General features: G+C 41.6%; 1 protein-coding gene across 1 annotated transcript in view; it reads left to right on the top strand.

Annotated features, from left to right (window-relative positions):
* The window catches only part of LOC146833907 (coagulation factor XIII B chain-like), a 1,069,530-nt gene that overhangs the window by 464,545 nt on the left and 589,132 nt on the right, over positions 1–15,853 (top strand). The window contains exons 8-9 of the mRNA XM_085601818.1: positions 12,306–12,488; positions 14,760–14,930. Coding sequence (XP_085457944.1) covers positions 12,306–12,488; positions 14,760–14,930 — 354 coding nt within the window. The remainder of the gene's footprint in view (positions 1–12,305; positions 12,489–14,759; positions 14,931–15,853) is intronic.

Genomic DNA, 15,853 nt, shown 5'->3' with positions numbered 1-15,853 from the left:
TAGGATAGAATTCTTTTTTAAAAAAAAATACATGGCAGAATATTAATTGGAACTGTTGAAAGGTAAAAACATATTATGGGGACTAACATCATTTTGATAGAATCCAATCTACCCCACCTTGAAAGGAACAAAGTATTCCATTGTGTCATGAGATTTTTAAGGGTGGAAGAAAGAGTTTTGAAGTCAGTGGAAACAGTATCATTCAGGGAATTAGTGAATCAAAGAAGTGAATATTTTATTTTGGTAGGGTTCTAAAGAAAATTTGAATATGTGAATTCATATTTAAAACACCATTTATTAAGTAGAAGAGTTTCACACTTGTCGGCATTAAGTTTGCAGCTGGAAAATTTTGCAAAAATGGAAACTGTATCTAAGAAAGTTTTTAGAGAGGAGTCAGGACAAGACATATAGGAAAATAATATCATCCGCATACACCAAACATTTGATATGTATATCTCCATGTTTAAAGCCCTGTATATTGGTGTTCAGTCGGATGCGAGATAGAAAAGATTCAAGTACGGGGGCATGGCCGAGCCAGCGACCAATATGGCCGCCTGACTCAGGTGCTACGGCACTCTCAGATGACGAAGTCCGCCACACCGCGTAACACCACAGCAATTTCAGCTCTGCTGCGGTGACGCCAGCTTGCGGAGCGCCGGTGAGCAGAATGAGCTGCTGATATCCTGCCGGGCTGACGGAAATGCAGAAATCAGAGGCGCAGCTTGCCTGGACCTGACGCGGCTTTCGGAGGCCCCGAGTCGACACAGGACTCGGGTGAGTCTGAGGGCGGGGCTGGGCACGCGCGTGCAGAGGCCGAATCTGATCTACCCCGCAGTCGAGTGAGGACCGAGCCTGCAACCACCAGATGACTGGGAGACACATTCCCATAAGGTACCGACATGCTGGGCTACAATTAATGCGATCGGCTGCAGTTTGAAGTGAGGGGCGGGGTTCTCTCTCTTTGTTATTAACTACTCTACCCTGCCGGGCCACATAGTGCTGTGCACGTGAGCAAGCTATACCTACACTGTCTAGAGTGCTGCAGTGGCGGGGCTCCCGAACCCAGCTGCAATTACTTATATTTTCCTACCTACGCTGACATCGGTTGGGCCCCAACTCACCCGCAGCTTGGGCCAAACATCCTCTGCATATAGCGACATGGCACTACATAGCCACCCGCCTCCACCGCAAAGCAGCACCCTGAAACACCCGGTCAGCTGCCCTAGCCCGAAAGGCACCCATCCCCTCCTGAGGCTGTGGGACTGGTACCTCCTACATATCCACGGCCCTGACTTGGGTTGCCCTCAATTATACCAGGGTACTTCACAGTAGGTGCGCTCCTCAGTATGTGATCCTACAATGGGCCGCAGTGACCCCAAACAGCGCCAGCTCAACTTTGAGCTGGGCAAGACCCCTAGGATGGATGAGGCAGAAAATGCTGCAGGGGAGGAGAATAGCCAACTTGAGGGGGCCACCGCCATAATGGCTGAGCTCCGGGCGGGTTTTAAATCCATCAATGGATCAGCCTGGGCACACTAAATAGCCGATTGGATGCTATAAACGGCCATTTGGAGGCACAAGACACAAAAATATGCGGTACAGAACAACGTATTTACGACCTGAAGGATGCACAGCCCTCCATCCAGAAAAGCCTGGAGCGCACCGAATCACTCCTTAAACAACTTACTACCAAAGCAGAGGATTTGGAGGCGCGCTCCCGCAGAAACAATATCCGCATCTCTGGAATTGCGGAGTCGACGAATTTTCGGAAGGGAGGTGTGCTCCACATCATTCGCGCTGGAATGAGCCCATCGGACTCTTGGCCCTCCCCCAGTTCCTGGGGCACCTCCGAGAGTCATAGTCGCCAAGATCCTTAAATACAACGACTGCGACGTAGCTCTTCGACTGGCCAGAGAGCGTGGCATATTTAACTACCAGGGTTCCACCATATCCCTCTTTCCCGACTTTACGCCGCTAGTGCAGGAAACATGACGTAAGTACCCAAATGTAAAACGTGTCCTCCAAAAGGCAAATGTATAATATGCCATGCTCGACCCAGCCAGGCTCTGCATCCAACTTGGTGGCAATGTCTATATTTTGATTCCCTCGCGGAAGTTGAACTATTTTGGTAAAACTACAAACCACCTCCAGCAGCGCAACGGCAACCTGATGACAATAGCCCTGGTCCTTGACTCTCTATCACTCTGCAGCTCGATAGCCTATGTATATATCAGATGTAGAATATTGTAATCCATTTTGGACATATATGCAAATACCTGAAGCGACTCAAGGTACTATTGTATATAGATCTAGCAAGTGGTGATTCTTTTGTCTCTTCGCACTGATGGGACTGAACCGTAATAGTGCAATGGATAATGGTGTGACGGACATAGCTGATATAAGATATCCTACAACCCGAGGTTCCATTGGAGTGGTGCCATCCCCCGCAGGATGATTCCTAATCTTTTCCCCTTCCTTCTCCCTCCCTATTTACCTTATGTCCTCAGTGTTTCTTCCTATGATGGGATTCACCGGGTGCCTTGTTTGTGTTTATCTGATGGGGGTGGCGGGGTTTTTTTTTTTTTTTTAGTTTTAGTTGTATTTGCTGTTATGTTGGTTTGAATGGAACATTGCTATTATTCACAGTGCAGAGTGTGTATAGTACTGACCCTTGGTTACACATATTGATCCCAAGGATAATTCTATGACAGATAGCAGGGACAATAGTTCCGGAATCCACCATAGATGTCTCTCATGGAATATACGAGGATTAAGCAATCCTAAAAAAAGTAGACAGGTATTGGCATATTTGGCCAGACACTCCATTCAAATCGCCTTCTTACAGGAGACTCACTATGCACCTCACACTACGCACAAGTTTGCATCCAATTGGGGCGAGAACCGATTATTTTCTTGTTATAGCTCATATTCACGAGGCGTATGCATTTTACTTCATCGTTCTCTTCCTTTACAGGCTGTCGATGTAATTGACAATCCTGACGGCAGATATGTCTTAGTGCAGGGAATGCTGGGGGGTGATAGTATATTTCTCATAAATGTATATGCCCCAAACACAGACTCCACTGACTTTTTTCCTGCAATAACAACAGCAATTGATAGCACAAGTGCGGACGTTATATTGATGGGGGGCGTATTCAACCTCACGCTTGATCCCGCCACTGACACTACTGGCCCGGGACGCATCACAAAACCACATTCCACTCAAGGCCTTTTAAATCTTCTGCAGCACTCACTGTTGTCTGACCCTTGCACTCACACCATCCAGGAATCTGTAATTATTCCTATTATCCAGCCCCGCACAATTCCTGGTCCCATATAGATCACTGGTATCTCACACCACAACTAATGCTGGATGTCCGCAACATCGAGTATTTACCCTGCACAATATCGGACCATTCCCCGGTCCTCCTCGAGCTCGCCTATTCCATGCTGCCCAAACAGCGCCCATTATGGCTATTCCCCGCCTCTGCTCTCTTAGATCAGGTGTTCCGTAATGAAGTGAGGGATGCCATACAGGAATACTTTGATTTAAATGACGGCACGGTGGAGTCACAGTTGACGCTCTGGGACGCATTTAAAGCAGTTATCTGCGGTGTAAGCATCTCCCAGCATGCTGGTGTGCTTCGTTCAATTCGAAATGAGCTTGATAAGATCAAACAGAAACTTAAAGAGACGGACAAAGTGGCGCTCGCAGATCCATCGTCTTTGCACAAATGGTTGAATTCTCTGACGCAGCTGCCAGAGTGGTCAAATATCTTGATAAGTATGCCAAGGCCCGTGTGTATGGGGAGGGAGAGAGGTCCAGAAGGCCACTCCGCTCACAATATCAATCGGCATACATTACACAATAAGATACAGACACAGGGGCATCACTGACTTTGAATGCTGATATATCCGCTGCCCTGCTAACATGTTACACATGTTTGTATGAACCTCGAGGTCCTCCTGGAGGGCAGGCTGTTAGAGACTATCGGCAGGAAATAGCCATGGTTTTGCTGGAGGATGAACAACAAGAGTTCCTTGCAGCACCAATAGATGCTGAAGAGATCAAGCAGGCGATAAAAGATTTAGCCAGTGGGCAGGCCCCTGGGTCCAGCGGTCCTACCAGGGACTTCTATAAAGCCTACCAAGATGTACTCGTACCTCCCCTTATTAAGGCCTACTCTGACGTTCTAGAGAGCGGTTCCCTCTCCCCGTCAATGCGGGAGGCCATAGTGACCTCATTGCTAAAACCCGGCAAGTCTCCTAATCAGTGCCAGTCCTACAGACCGTTGTCAATACTTAACCATGATTATAAAATCCTTGCTAAAATTTTTAGTCACCCTCCTTCCTTTACTAGTTGACACTACATTATGTCCTTTTCAAGCGGGATTTGCCCCCGGCAGATCCACAACACTTAATTTACGGACAGTATTTTCAATAATAAATCAGATGGAACCATCGCTTCCAGCAGCAGTGGTTCTGCTGGATGCTGAAAAGGCATTTTATTCATTAGAGTGGTCCTTTTTATATGCAGTAATGCAAAAATTGGGGATTTAAACCTAATCCGCCTATTGTACTCCCACCCAGTGGCCCGACTCCGGGTAAACTGGACAATCACAACACAATTTCCGCTCACTAGTGGCACAAGGCAGGGATGTCTGCTGTCCCCACTATAATTTATTGTTGCAATAGACCCACTTGCCTGGCATATCCAGGAGCGCCGCCCCCATCGGGGTTTACAACTCCATACTGGCCCGCTTGCTGCCTCCTTCTACGTGGATGACATCATGCTATTCGTCCGACGGCCGGCGGAGAACCTTCCCTCACTGTTGAGAGAGGTGGTTCGCTTTGGGGTGCACTCTGGATTAGCCATAAATTGTGTCAAGTCAGAAATGTTTCCACTAACCCCGCCACTACCCAGGTTGACATAGAGTTTCCACTGAGATGGTGTACCGACCCCCCCAAGTATTTGGGCATTTATTTACATTGTGATGCTGCAGAGGTCATCTGCCTTAACTACGGGCCGGCAATCGACCGCCTTACGGGACAGATCGACTGATGGATTAAACTCCCTCTCTCTATAGCTGTCAGGACCGCCATAATTAAAATGGTAGTACTGCCACGGCTGTTATATCTATTCTTAAATATTCCAATTGCCTTAACCACGTCCTTTTTTAATACCTTGTGTTTCCTGCTGACGCGCCTCATTTGGGCGGGCAAACATCCTTGCATAAGTCTGACCACTCTGACAATGCCATTTGAGAGAGGGGGGTTTGGAGTCCCCGACGTTTATTTATACCATCTAGTAGCACAGACGCACTTTTCATACTTTTGGTACCACCCAGATGCTCAGACCCGAGCGATCCCAGATACATCCAAACTCATTTCCAACGATTCTGCCCCTAGGTCTTCCGCGTCACCCCACTGAGATAGAAATGATGGCAACGGCTTGCTGAGTGTGGACTAAGTTACAACGCTACTTACAACGTGACTTCTTATACTCCCCATATATACCTTTAGTTGACAACCCTTGGTTGCCTCCTACGACTGAAACCCTTACTAAAAAAAACTTACTCAAGGATTCCCGCCCATGCACAATTGTCGAATTGATGTCCAGGGGGGACGGTAAATATATGGATAGCTTTCTCCTCCATAGGGTGAGGAGTGCCCTGCTGAGCGTCTTACCTGACACAGGTACAGAACCGAAAGATTTTCCTCCTCTCACACTGGTCATTAACTCTACAGACTCCACCCACCTGGTCTCCCGCCTATATCACTTTTCACAAACCCTAAAGCCTGCAGTGGGCCTTAAAGCTAGGGCGGCCTAGGAACGAGACCTAGGGGAACCACTGCTGGATGGAACCTGGACATACTGCTGTTCATAGACGCGGTATATCTCGACCAACTACGAGCACAAACTGTTACATTACAAATACCTCCACAGAATATACATTACCCCGAAGTTAGTATCCAGGATGCACCCTAGCACCTCTAGTGCATGTGCCAAGTGCCCGGCATTGGAAGCTTACTTTGCACATCGGGCCTGGAGCTGTATAGTGATTCAGACATATTGGGGAGGGTGTTCTGCCACCTGTCACTCATGGTCGAACAAATCTTGCATCCTACACCACTGATAGCATTGTTAAGCTCATTAAAAGGTGCATTTGGAGGTTCATTGCAATAGCCCTTCTGTTGGCAAAACGTCAAATCTCCTTGAAATGGGGTAGACCACACCCACCAACAATAAAAGAGTGGCTTCGGGATCTTCTCTATTGCAACACAACGAGCGACAATTATGCAACACTATTGCCTGAGACCTCAAGGCCCCTGGACATTTGGCAGCCACTCAAGGATTACTTACAACTTGACCCTCTGAATGAAACACCGGAGTGAACCTAGAAAAATCACTGGGGACACTATACCTGGCTGGGTTTGTCTGGACAAATAGCCAGCTAGTGGTAGTCTGGGTGGTGCACACAATGTAATTAACCATAGCATGCTAGTGATATTATTTCTTCTGCTGTGATATAATATGATCAATGTGATTTTTACTGTACAATTTGATTGCAATGCTCTTATGTTGTTTTTGTTTGGTTAATGATTGGCGACTGCTATATATTCTGACACATGAACCATCAACATAGCAGACAATTCGTTGTCTGATGTATTGTCTTTTTGGCTGTCTGTTGGATAAATACAATACAAATAAAATAAAAATTAAAAAAAAGGATAGGAGATATAGCGCAACCCTGTCTAACTCCTCCATTAAGAGGGAAAGAAGGAGAAGTTAAGCCATTAACAAAGACTGATGCTTTAGGTAAAGAATATAGAATAGACTTTAAGTTAATACATTTTTTACCAAATCCGAAGTAAGAGTGTGTAGAAAAAAGAAAATTCCAGTGAACACAATCAAAAGCCTTCCCAGCATCTAGAGATATAGCTACTAATGATTTTGAGTATGTTTTAGATTTACTTAAAATGTTGAAAAAAGTTCTAGTATTATCTGAAAGATAATGGCCCTTAACAAAACCTGATTGTTCTTGACCTATTAAAGTGGGAAGGTGAGGATCCAAACAGAGTGCGAGGATTTTAGCAAAAATGTTACAATCAGAGTTAACAAGGTCGATAATTTTTACATAATTTCTGACTGATAATTTGTACAAGTCCTTACCTGCTTTGGGAATTCGACAAATTAAAGAACCTTGAAAGGTACCAGAGGCTGAATTTGTCCTGGTACAAGATGTAAAAAGTTTATGCAGTTTAGGGACCAATGTTTTTGAAAAATGTTTGTAAAATTAATTTGTTTGATATAGTTAATTGCTTTGTGAATATCTTGGAGTGCAGTATAAGCATCAAGAGAAGGAAAATCTGGGTTTAAGTCAAATTGTTTTTGAATAGATAAGTATTGATCAATATCGACATGAGACAGATTTGTTTCCGGAGAATGAAGATTTTTGTAATAATCCGAAACTTTTGCTACAATGTCATTATCTTCAGTTACCGGGATTTCCCTATTAAATAATATTGTTTAAATTTTAACCTGTTCTTTTTTAACTTTCAAACAATCGCTAAGAGTTTGCCTACTATGTTTTGTCTTCCATAATATTTAGTGCACGGCCTGAGAAGGTAAGAAGCAGCATAGTCTGTGGAGATTTTGTTGAATTTAAATTTAACTTTAACTAATTCATCTATACATGGCTTGGATTTGGATGCAAAATTGGTTTGTTCTAAGAATTCAATATGTTTCATAATGCCGAATGCCTTTTTAGTATTTGTTTTCTTTTTAGTAGAGACATATGATAAAATAAAGTAATGTGAGGCAGCTTTAAAAGCATACCAAATGGTTTGGAAGAATAGGTCTGGTGATTCATTTAAAAGGAAGTACTAATAAATAACATTTTGAAAACACTGAGTAAAATTAGGGTAAAATAAAGCTCTGTATTAAAAGTATTAAAAAATAAATGTTTAATCATGGGAGTAATAAGAAGCAATTCCAAATCTAAAGTGACTGGGGCATGATATGAAACTAATATGGTTCCACTATCTGCATGTAAGATGTGTTGAGACAAAGATTTGGAGACAAACAAATAAATAATTCTGGATTGGGAGAAGTGGACAGGAGAAAAGAAAGTATATACTTGTAGACAGGGATTTCCGAGCTTCCATGTGTCAATAAGGTCTCTCTGTTTGATGGTTGTAGTGAATCGTCTATGCATGGAGGAGAGTAGAAAATTTGTATTATAAGAGCAATCAAAAAAATGGGTCTAAGAAAAGATTACATTCTCCCCCAAAAATTAGATAGCCATCTGCAATAGACATCAATTTATTTGTAATGGTGAGGTAGTAGGATTTATCTAAATGTGTGAGTGCCTAAACATTGAAGACTGTTATCGGTATGTTATTAATGGCGAGTTGTAAAAGGAGCCATCAACCTTCTGTGTCCATTTCTTATAATAACAACTTAACATCTAAAGTATTTTTTTACATAGGACAACAACTCCATTACGTTTACCGGTCCCTGGCAATGCAAAAGCATGTCCTATCCAATTATGAATACGTTTTCAAACGTCTTTGTCAAGAACATGCGTTTCTTGTAGTAAAGCAACATCTGGATTTAGCTTGGCTAGATGTGTAAGTACTCATTGTTGCTTAATGGGAGAACCTAACCCCTTAACATTCCATGTAATTACACATATAGACATAGTTTAAGTTAAATTTGCCAAAGTCTACAAAGTTCAATTTATTATTTATAATTGGTATTTATATAAGTAAGCCAAGCAGTATTGAAATTAGAACAAAAGAATAGGAAATATATAGAGAAATTTACATAAAATAACCATTGAGTAGTAATGGTTAAAAATATTAATTTAAACATAGGACAGTATACATTAACTCTCCATATTAACTGATAATGGATAACAAAAGAAAGGAAAGTAGAAGTATTAAAGTAAGAAAGTTAAGGAGTATAGTAGGCTAAAGTAGGAGATCCATAAAATAAGCAGGGAAGGAGAAAAAAACGTAAGAAGATAAAGAGAGATAATGGTAGAAAAGGGATAGGGACATAAAAGACAAAATAATAAAGTGAACATACCTATTAAACACATAAAACGTTGAGGGTGGTGACACCACATAAGGGAGATGGTACAACAGGAACCTTGACGTAGCTGACAAGGGGTAAATTAGACCACAAACAAAACCCAATAATGATGGAGTCCTGGGGATGCACATCAAACAATACCTGGAAAGAAGTTCTACAAATAAATAAAAAGGCTAACTAGAAAACAGGTTACATGAGGAAAGATACACACAAATAGATTATATAACTTATAACATTTAACTTGAGTATCATCAGAGTTATCTCATGCAATCTCAACGCATTGCTAGAGTCAGGTTGAAGAAAACTTTGAGGAATCCATCTCTTCTCCTATACATTTATCAAAAAAACATTGCAGGATCACAGGATCCTCATAAGTCATAGTTTTGTTTTTATATGTTACTTTAAACAAGCAAGGATGAAAAAGTCCAAATCTTGAGTGCAAAGCAAGAAGAGCTGGTCTCATATCCACAAATGCTTTCCTCCTGTCTGCCTTGGCTTTAGCAAAATCCTGTGCAAAGAATACCTGCGAACCAGACCTTGGAATTCTCCCATTGGCCTTAGCTGCTTTATTAACTTGAAAAAGTTCAACATATTCTAGGAAGTAGATGCGTTTGCTGCATATTTAATTTTGGAGAGGCGTAAAGATCTAGAATCTTAGGGAGAAATGATTAAAAAGATTATACAGGATCATTAACTTGCACCGCATACGCTAAGCCATAAATGTGAAGGATGCTTCATCTGCGCTGATTTTCAAAGTCCTAAGCATGCCCTTTTAGTTGAGATACCTCAGATCGTAGATTTGTAAGAGTCTGTATAGTATCTTTGATGTCACTAACTCTTTGCTCCACATCTGTTACCTTGTTATCCATGAGGAACCAATTATTATTTAAAATATGCAGCTTATTGTTAGTGTCTTCCATATAGGGCTTTAGAACTCTGATTTCTTCAAGCAAAAGTTCCATTGAGAAAACGTTGATTATTTTTATGAGAGATGGAGGGTCTTTTTAACTCTTTTAGTAGCTTGTGGGGCACTTGAGCTTTATTTAGAAGTAATTTTAAGGCAAGTTGCACTGTTTCCAACAGAAGACGTATTGGATGTCGAAGTTGACTCTTGACTACTGTCCTCCATATTTTCCACCAGTACAGGGAATGAATTTGCTGGGCATATGCAGAAGTTATGTGAGGAGTTGCTTGTATTGGATGTGAGAGGCCTCAATCCTTTGGTTCATCCCTTAGGATAAGTGAGGAAAATATATCAAAACAGTACTGAAGAAGAATATGAAGGCAGTGTCTGTAATACATGCACCCAAAGCAGTGAGGAGAAATGAATGTCAAACAGCAGACAGGACAATTCTTACTTTTTCTTATGAATATATTGTGGACTCAGTAAAATAATTTGCAAAAATGAAGAAAACATGAGAGTAATTCACACTGCGAAACAGAAAAGAAGGCATTGCTGAATTAATGCAAACAAGTGTTTTTCAAATGGCGGGCACGGAACGTCCGTCAGTGCGCCTGCTTCATATGAGCAGGAAAAGACAAGCATGCAGGTAAGAAAACAAACCTGCTTGGGCAGAAGAAGCTTCCATTTGATATCCTGCCAGGATGTAGCGCTTCGGAGCAGTTTGGGCAAATTTCGGCTGATTCGGTCCTGTGACCGCTCCAGAGCTTCTCAGACACAGCCATCTTATAGCAGCGCCAAGCCACACCCCCGTATTCAAAATACTAAATAAGGATATTACTACTCAGAGCTCTATAACCTTATGAATTTCGTTAGCCTTCTGACTGGCACTTCTGTTCATGGAATGTGGCTGTAATGTGCAATAAATAATGACAGCATTTTTCATATAACTCTTTATACTGGGGTTTTTCCTTTTGCGAGCACTGTAAGATTTGTGGCATTAGTTTTACCAATGAAATAGTACTCATTTTACAGACCTTGGAAAGAGGAGTGGCTGAGATGTTTTGCAAAGTATTCTAATTTGTCACCTGCAGATCAAAGTGAATATTAAGCTGATCTATCTTGCCAGCAGTATCCTGATATCTTTAGTTTGCAGGCACTTTACCCCATGTGCAATTCCATTTTGATCCATTATGGACTGCTTGTATGTGTAGACTATAATGCCCACTTTAATTCATTCTGAGGTAAACATACCTCAACCAAAAGAGCTAGGATCTGGATTTAAGATTGGAGGAAAATAGAGATGTCTGTTGGTCCCTTTGGCATTTCTTAACATTGGCAGAGACCGCAGCCATGCCGGTTCCTGTCAATGTTGTAAAAGTTTGACTAAAAGCTCCATCAAACAGGATTGCTGCCACTCAAACTGTTACACAGTTTTTCATTTTTAAAAAACAAACCTCCAAAATGGGTGTATGTTTTTGAAAAAGGAGAAACTAATTACCCACACACCATGGAAGTTTTCTGCATGATGTGAGGAAATTTGTAATTTTTTTTACTGTACCTCATCACCAGCAAAAAAAAAAGGCATCCAATTGCCCACTCTAAAATCGGCGTGCGTGGGGCTCGTTGCTGACCTACTTATCTAGGGGCCTCCCGGCAGCCGTCTTCCCGCCCACGTGGAGGACGATGCGTATCTTCAGGACCTGGCACTCCACGGACTGAAACTGTTCCCCCTTTTTTCTTTTTTCTTCGGACGCTTTGCAGCTGCCTCTGGGGGGGGGGTGGTGGGAGGGGGGTAGCGGGGGGGGGGAGGGGGGTAGTGGGGGGGGGGGGGTGGGACGGGGTACCAGAGGAGTCTGAGGAGGGGTTCCCCTGGACCGCACATGGAGCGTCTGAACCACCTATGGGGCATTCAGTAGATACCTATGGCCGGGGGACACCCGGCAGTTACTTGTTATTGTATGACTACACATGTGCACTGATACTGTTGTTCTGAAAATCAATAAAAATGATTGCTATAAAATCGGCGTGCGGGCAGTGGGATGGTAAACCCTTCGGCGGTCCCTGCTATGTTAGGCCGCCATTAGAGGATGTGGGCAGCGGTGCTGAAGTAGGCTCTGCTGTTGACTTAAGGCCCACCCACCTCCAAATCGGGCTGCGGACCACGAGCTTTGCAAAGACAGTACTCCATTGATGTTGCCCTTTGAATTGTTCATGAAAGCAGTGGCATATTCAAGTTTCCACTCCTAAGAAACACCTATTATTCTATATTTTAACGAAGAACTGTGATTTTTTTTTACACAGAAAGAAGAAGCTGTAGTAAACCACCTACAATAATCAATGGAAAATATCTGATGCCTACCAGCAAGAACTATTTCTACAGTGATGATACCGTAACCTACCTCTGTAATCCTGGCTATCGTATCACTGGATTCAATGAAAGCACTTGCATTGGTGGGAGGTGGACAGCTACCCCCAAATGTAGTGGTAAGTATATTATTATTATTATTATTTTTTTTTTATTTATTTTTTTTCGAAAAAAGTATATTATTTTTAACTTAGATTGCTTTGTACCCTCTCAGGAAAAGTAAAGCATGCATTTAAATTCAAAGCTTTTTCCTAAGCTTTTATTCAAAATACATTGTGTCTGTAAGTAGTAAATAGGCGGAGCTTCTGAGCAAAAGCATCTTCTCTTAACAGCCGGCACTGATTCATGAAGGCATTTGTGAGAGCGTGACATAGCACTCCAGGGAGGAAATGATTCACACAGGAATTTATGAATAGGGGGAAGTAAATCTAGAGGAGTACTGCTTCACATATTTATAACTGAGTTTGTGAATTAGCCCATCTTCTTTTTTAGTCATCGTAACAGTTTTAGCAAAAGTGCAATGAGGGCAAGTCCTTTCCCTTTGTACTAATTGTATGTGATATTACCAGAATATTCTCATTTTATTCTGCTTTTGATGTTTTGGGTTAATTTACAAATACATTGAAGGTTATTCTACAGAATACTTAAAATAATACTACTTTATTAACTCATCAATGCTTTTGTTATTGACCCCTCAGTTTCTAAATATTTCCCCTAAGCATTGCCATAAATTACATCTGATTCGCAAATGTGCCTAACTCAGCGTGCATAACTTAATCCTGGAAAAGATACCAAGTGGAGCGAATAGGAACTAATCAAAATATTCATGTATTCTTGGTTTCCATTTTTATTCACTAGAAGGAGGACACAGGCATATGGTTGGGAAATTAGATAAATTCCCTTCTTTTCTTTCTATTTTCCCAGTTGTAATGAATACTTCCTAACATGTCTCTCCTTACTCTACACCCCATGTGAAAACTTGGTTGATTGATGGATTCTCAAAAATCTTCAACCCCATTCTTTAATGAATCCTTATGGTGTTGCTTTAATCTGCCAAATTATACCGAAAATGCATTTACAAAGGTTTGTGGGCCATCACAAAGCTGTAGCGTGAAGGCTATTCACCGCATTTGCCTAACATTTTCCTGACCACTCTTCTGACACCTTCTGACAACATACACCAATGTCAAAAACTAAAGGTGAATAGACTACAAATGTATAATTATTTTGCCAAGTAAAATTATCATTAGTTGCTTACCTGTGTTATATTATAAAACACGAGGAGCATGCATTACCAGAAATCTCAAGGCACTCATAAAAACAGAAACTGCACTATTTTGAAACTGATAAGCACTCATTATCCTAGTAATTGATACCATTCCACCTGAGTAAAAATGATTTTACAGGAAGGGCCTCTGTAAAATCCATTGCTTTACTGTTAATATTTTTAATGTGTTGGAAGCAGGTGGGAGATGTGCATATAACGGATCTAGAATCAAAAAACCACAAGCTCAAGTGGATCTGGTAATTCTAACACCCATATATTTTCCCAATTGCAGACCTGGAAACTTGTGATACCGTGCAGCTAGTGTGGGGCAGGGGAAATATTAAAATGAATAGAATCATTAACTCTGCCCCCAGTATCTCCCCCTCCCCCGTAATTACTGGGCTTTTTGTAATGAAGCACATAGTTTTTGTGTCATTCAGACCAATATAGGCTGCGGTGGGGTAGGGGCTGGCTCATATCTGAAGGTGAGTGGCAGGGAAACCACAGATGCTTCTGAATCCAAAGTCCTGGAGTTTACCTTTTCTTCAATCCGAATTTCCAATTTTAGCAAACAAGCGAACTGAAGAGAAAATACAAGAATAATCTCAGAGTTGCACATCTAGCATAAGAGAAGTTGTAAACAACATAGAGCAAAAGAAATTAGTTTTTGTACATTAACTATTTGAATGTTTTCATCCAACTGAACAACTCAAACATACAACGTACTGTGACTTTGAACTGTCCTTTGAGCCATATATTACTATTGCCTTAATAGATACGATACAGCCGTGGCTGCTGCAGGTAAGAGCGGTGGGGCGATGGAGCCAGGTGAGGGGGGATTTCAAGAGATGACCACGAGGGAAAATTAAATAAATAATACGTTTTCCCTCGTGGTCGTCTCTCGAAATCCTCCCTCACCTGGCCCCACCGCTCTTACCTGCAGCGGCTGCGGCTGATAAGATATTTGGCTCTTTAAGATTGTTTGTGCTATACAATAAAGATGAATAAATTATTGTACCAAATCAACTTATCCCAAGTGCTACATAATGAAAGAACATAATTAATTGAAAAGCTGAACACATAATAGCATCTCTTTTAATTCACAATATTCTCTTTTTTGCAGAAAGCCCATGCAACATGCCATCCATCGACTATGGCTCAGTAATAGGATTGAGGGCACAGTATGTCTCAGGAGCCACAGTCAGTTTTATATGTGAATCTGAATATAAAGTGATTTCGGAAAGACAAACACAGTGTTTAAAGGGAGAGTGGCATTTTCTTCCAAAGTGCATTTGTAAGTATTGCTCTGCAATGGAGAAGGTTTGATAAATATTGACATTTTATAGAGTATGCATACCCTTATTCTCTGCGGCTCTCTCATAGCTCATTAAACATTAATCTGAATGTGAAGCCCCAAAAATTGTGCTTTTGTGGCCATAATAAAGGCAAAATGGTGATTTTTCATATTGTGGTTGTGACAGAATTATTTTAGAAATGTGGAGATTAGCATTGTGACTATCTCTAAAGTTCTGTATGACAAAAGCAAATGTAACTGATAGGATCAACTTTTCCCAAACACCCTGGGGAAATGATAGTCCATGAAACAAAAACATTCTTCCTGCATCTCTTGCAACTGTCAATTCCTCTTCAGTCTCTAAATCTTTCACCATGCTTTAACAGAACTTTCTTCCAAAAATAGCTGTCATATATTGCCAGGCTTCTACAACTTCTCTTAACAGTTCTCATTTAGAACAACATGTTATGCAAGAAGCTCACTATGTCTTTCCCTCCCAACAGGGGGAAAACAACAAATGTCATTTCATAGGGAGGCGGGGGTGCTTGTTCAATATAACATTTGTCACAAAACCACCAGTACGAGAACCATCCCAGTATTCATTGCTCTAACAAATAAAATTAATGCAAACTGATTTATCTTCCCAATAGTATAAAGGTAGGGCATTACTTGCCCAGTGTCTTCAAGTTCACTATTAACTCTCAAGCCATCGGATTGCTTGAACAGAATTCCTTAAATGTCCAATCCCCAAGACCAAACAGCACCTTCCTGATTTAGCTATTTAAATAATCCTATAGTCCTTGCTGCATTTCACCAGGTGTATCAAAACTATGATCCTCCTCAATAGGCTCCAAAGCAGGATGCAAACACCAAGACCAAGGTCTCTGGTAGGTGATAACTCATTATTGCACTTCTCGCCCACA

The sequence above is a fragment of the Triturus cristatus genome, chromosome 4_2, assembly GCF_964204655.1.
Source record: "Triturus cristatus chromosome 4_2, aTriCri1.1, whole genome shotgun sequence".
Classification (NCBI taxonomy): domain Eukaryota; kingdom Metazoa; phylum Chordata; class Amphibia; order Caudata; family Salamandridae; genus Triturus; species Triturus cristatus.
The sequence above is the reverse complement of the archived record's forward strand: the minus strand, read 5'-3'. Positions and strand labels throughout refer to the sequence as shown.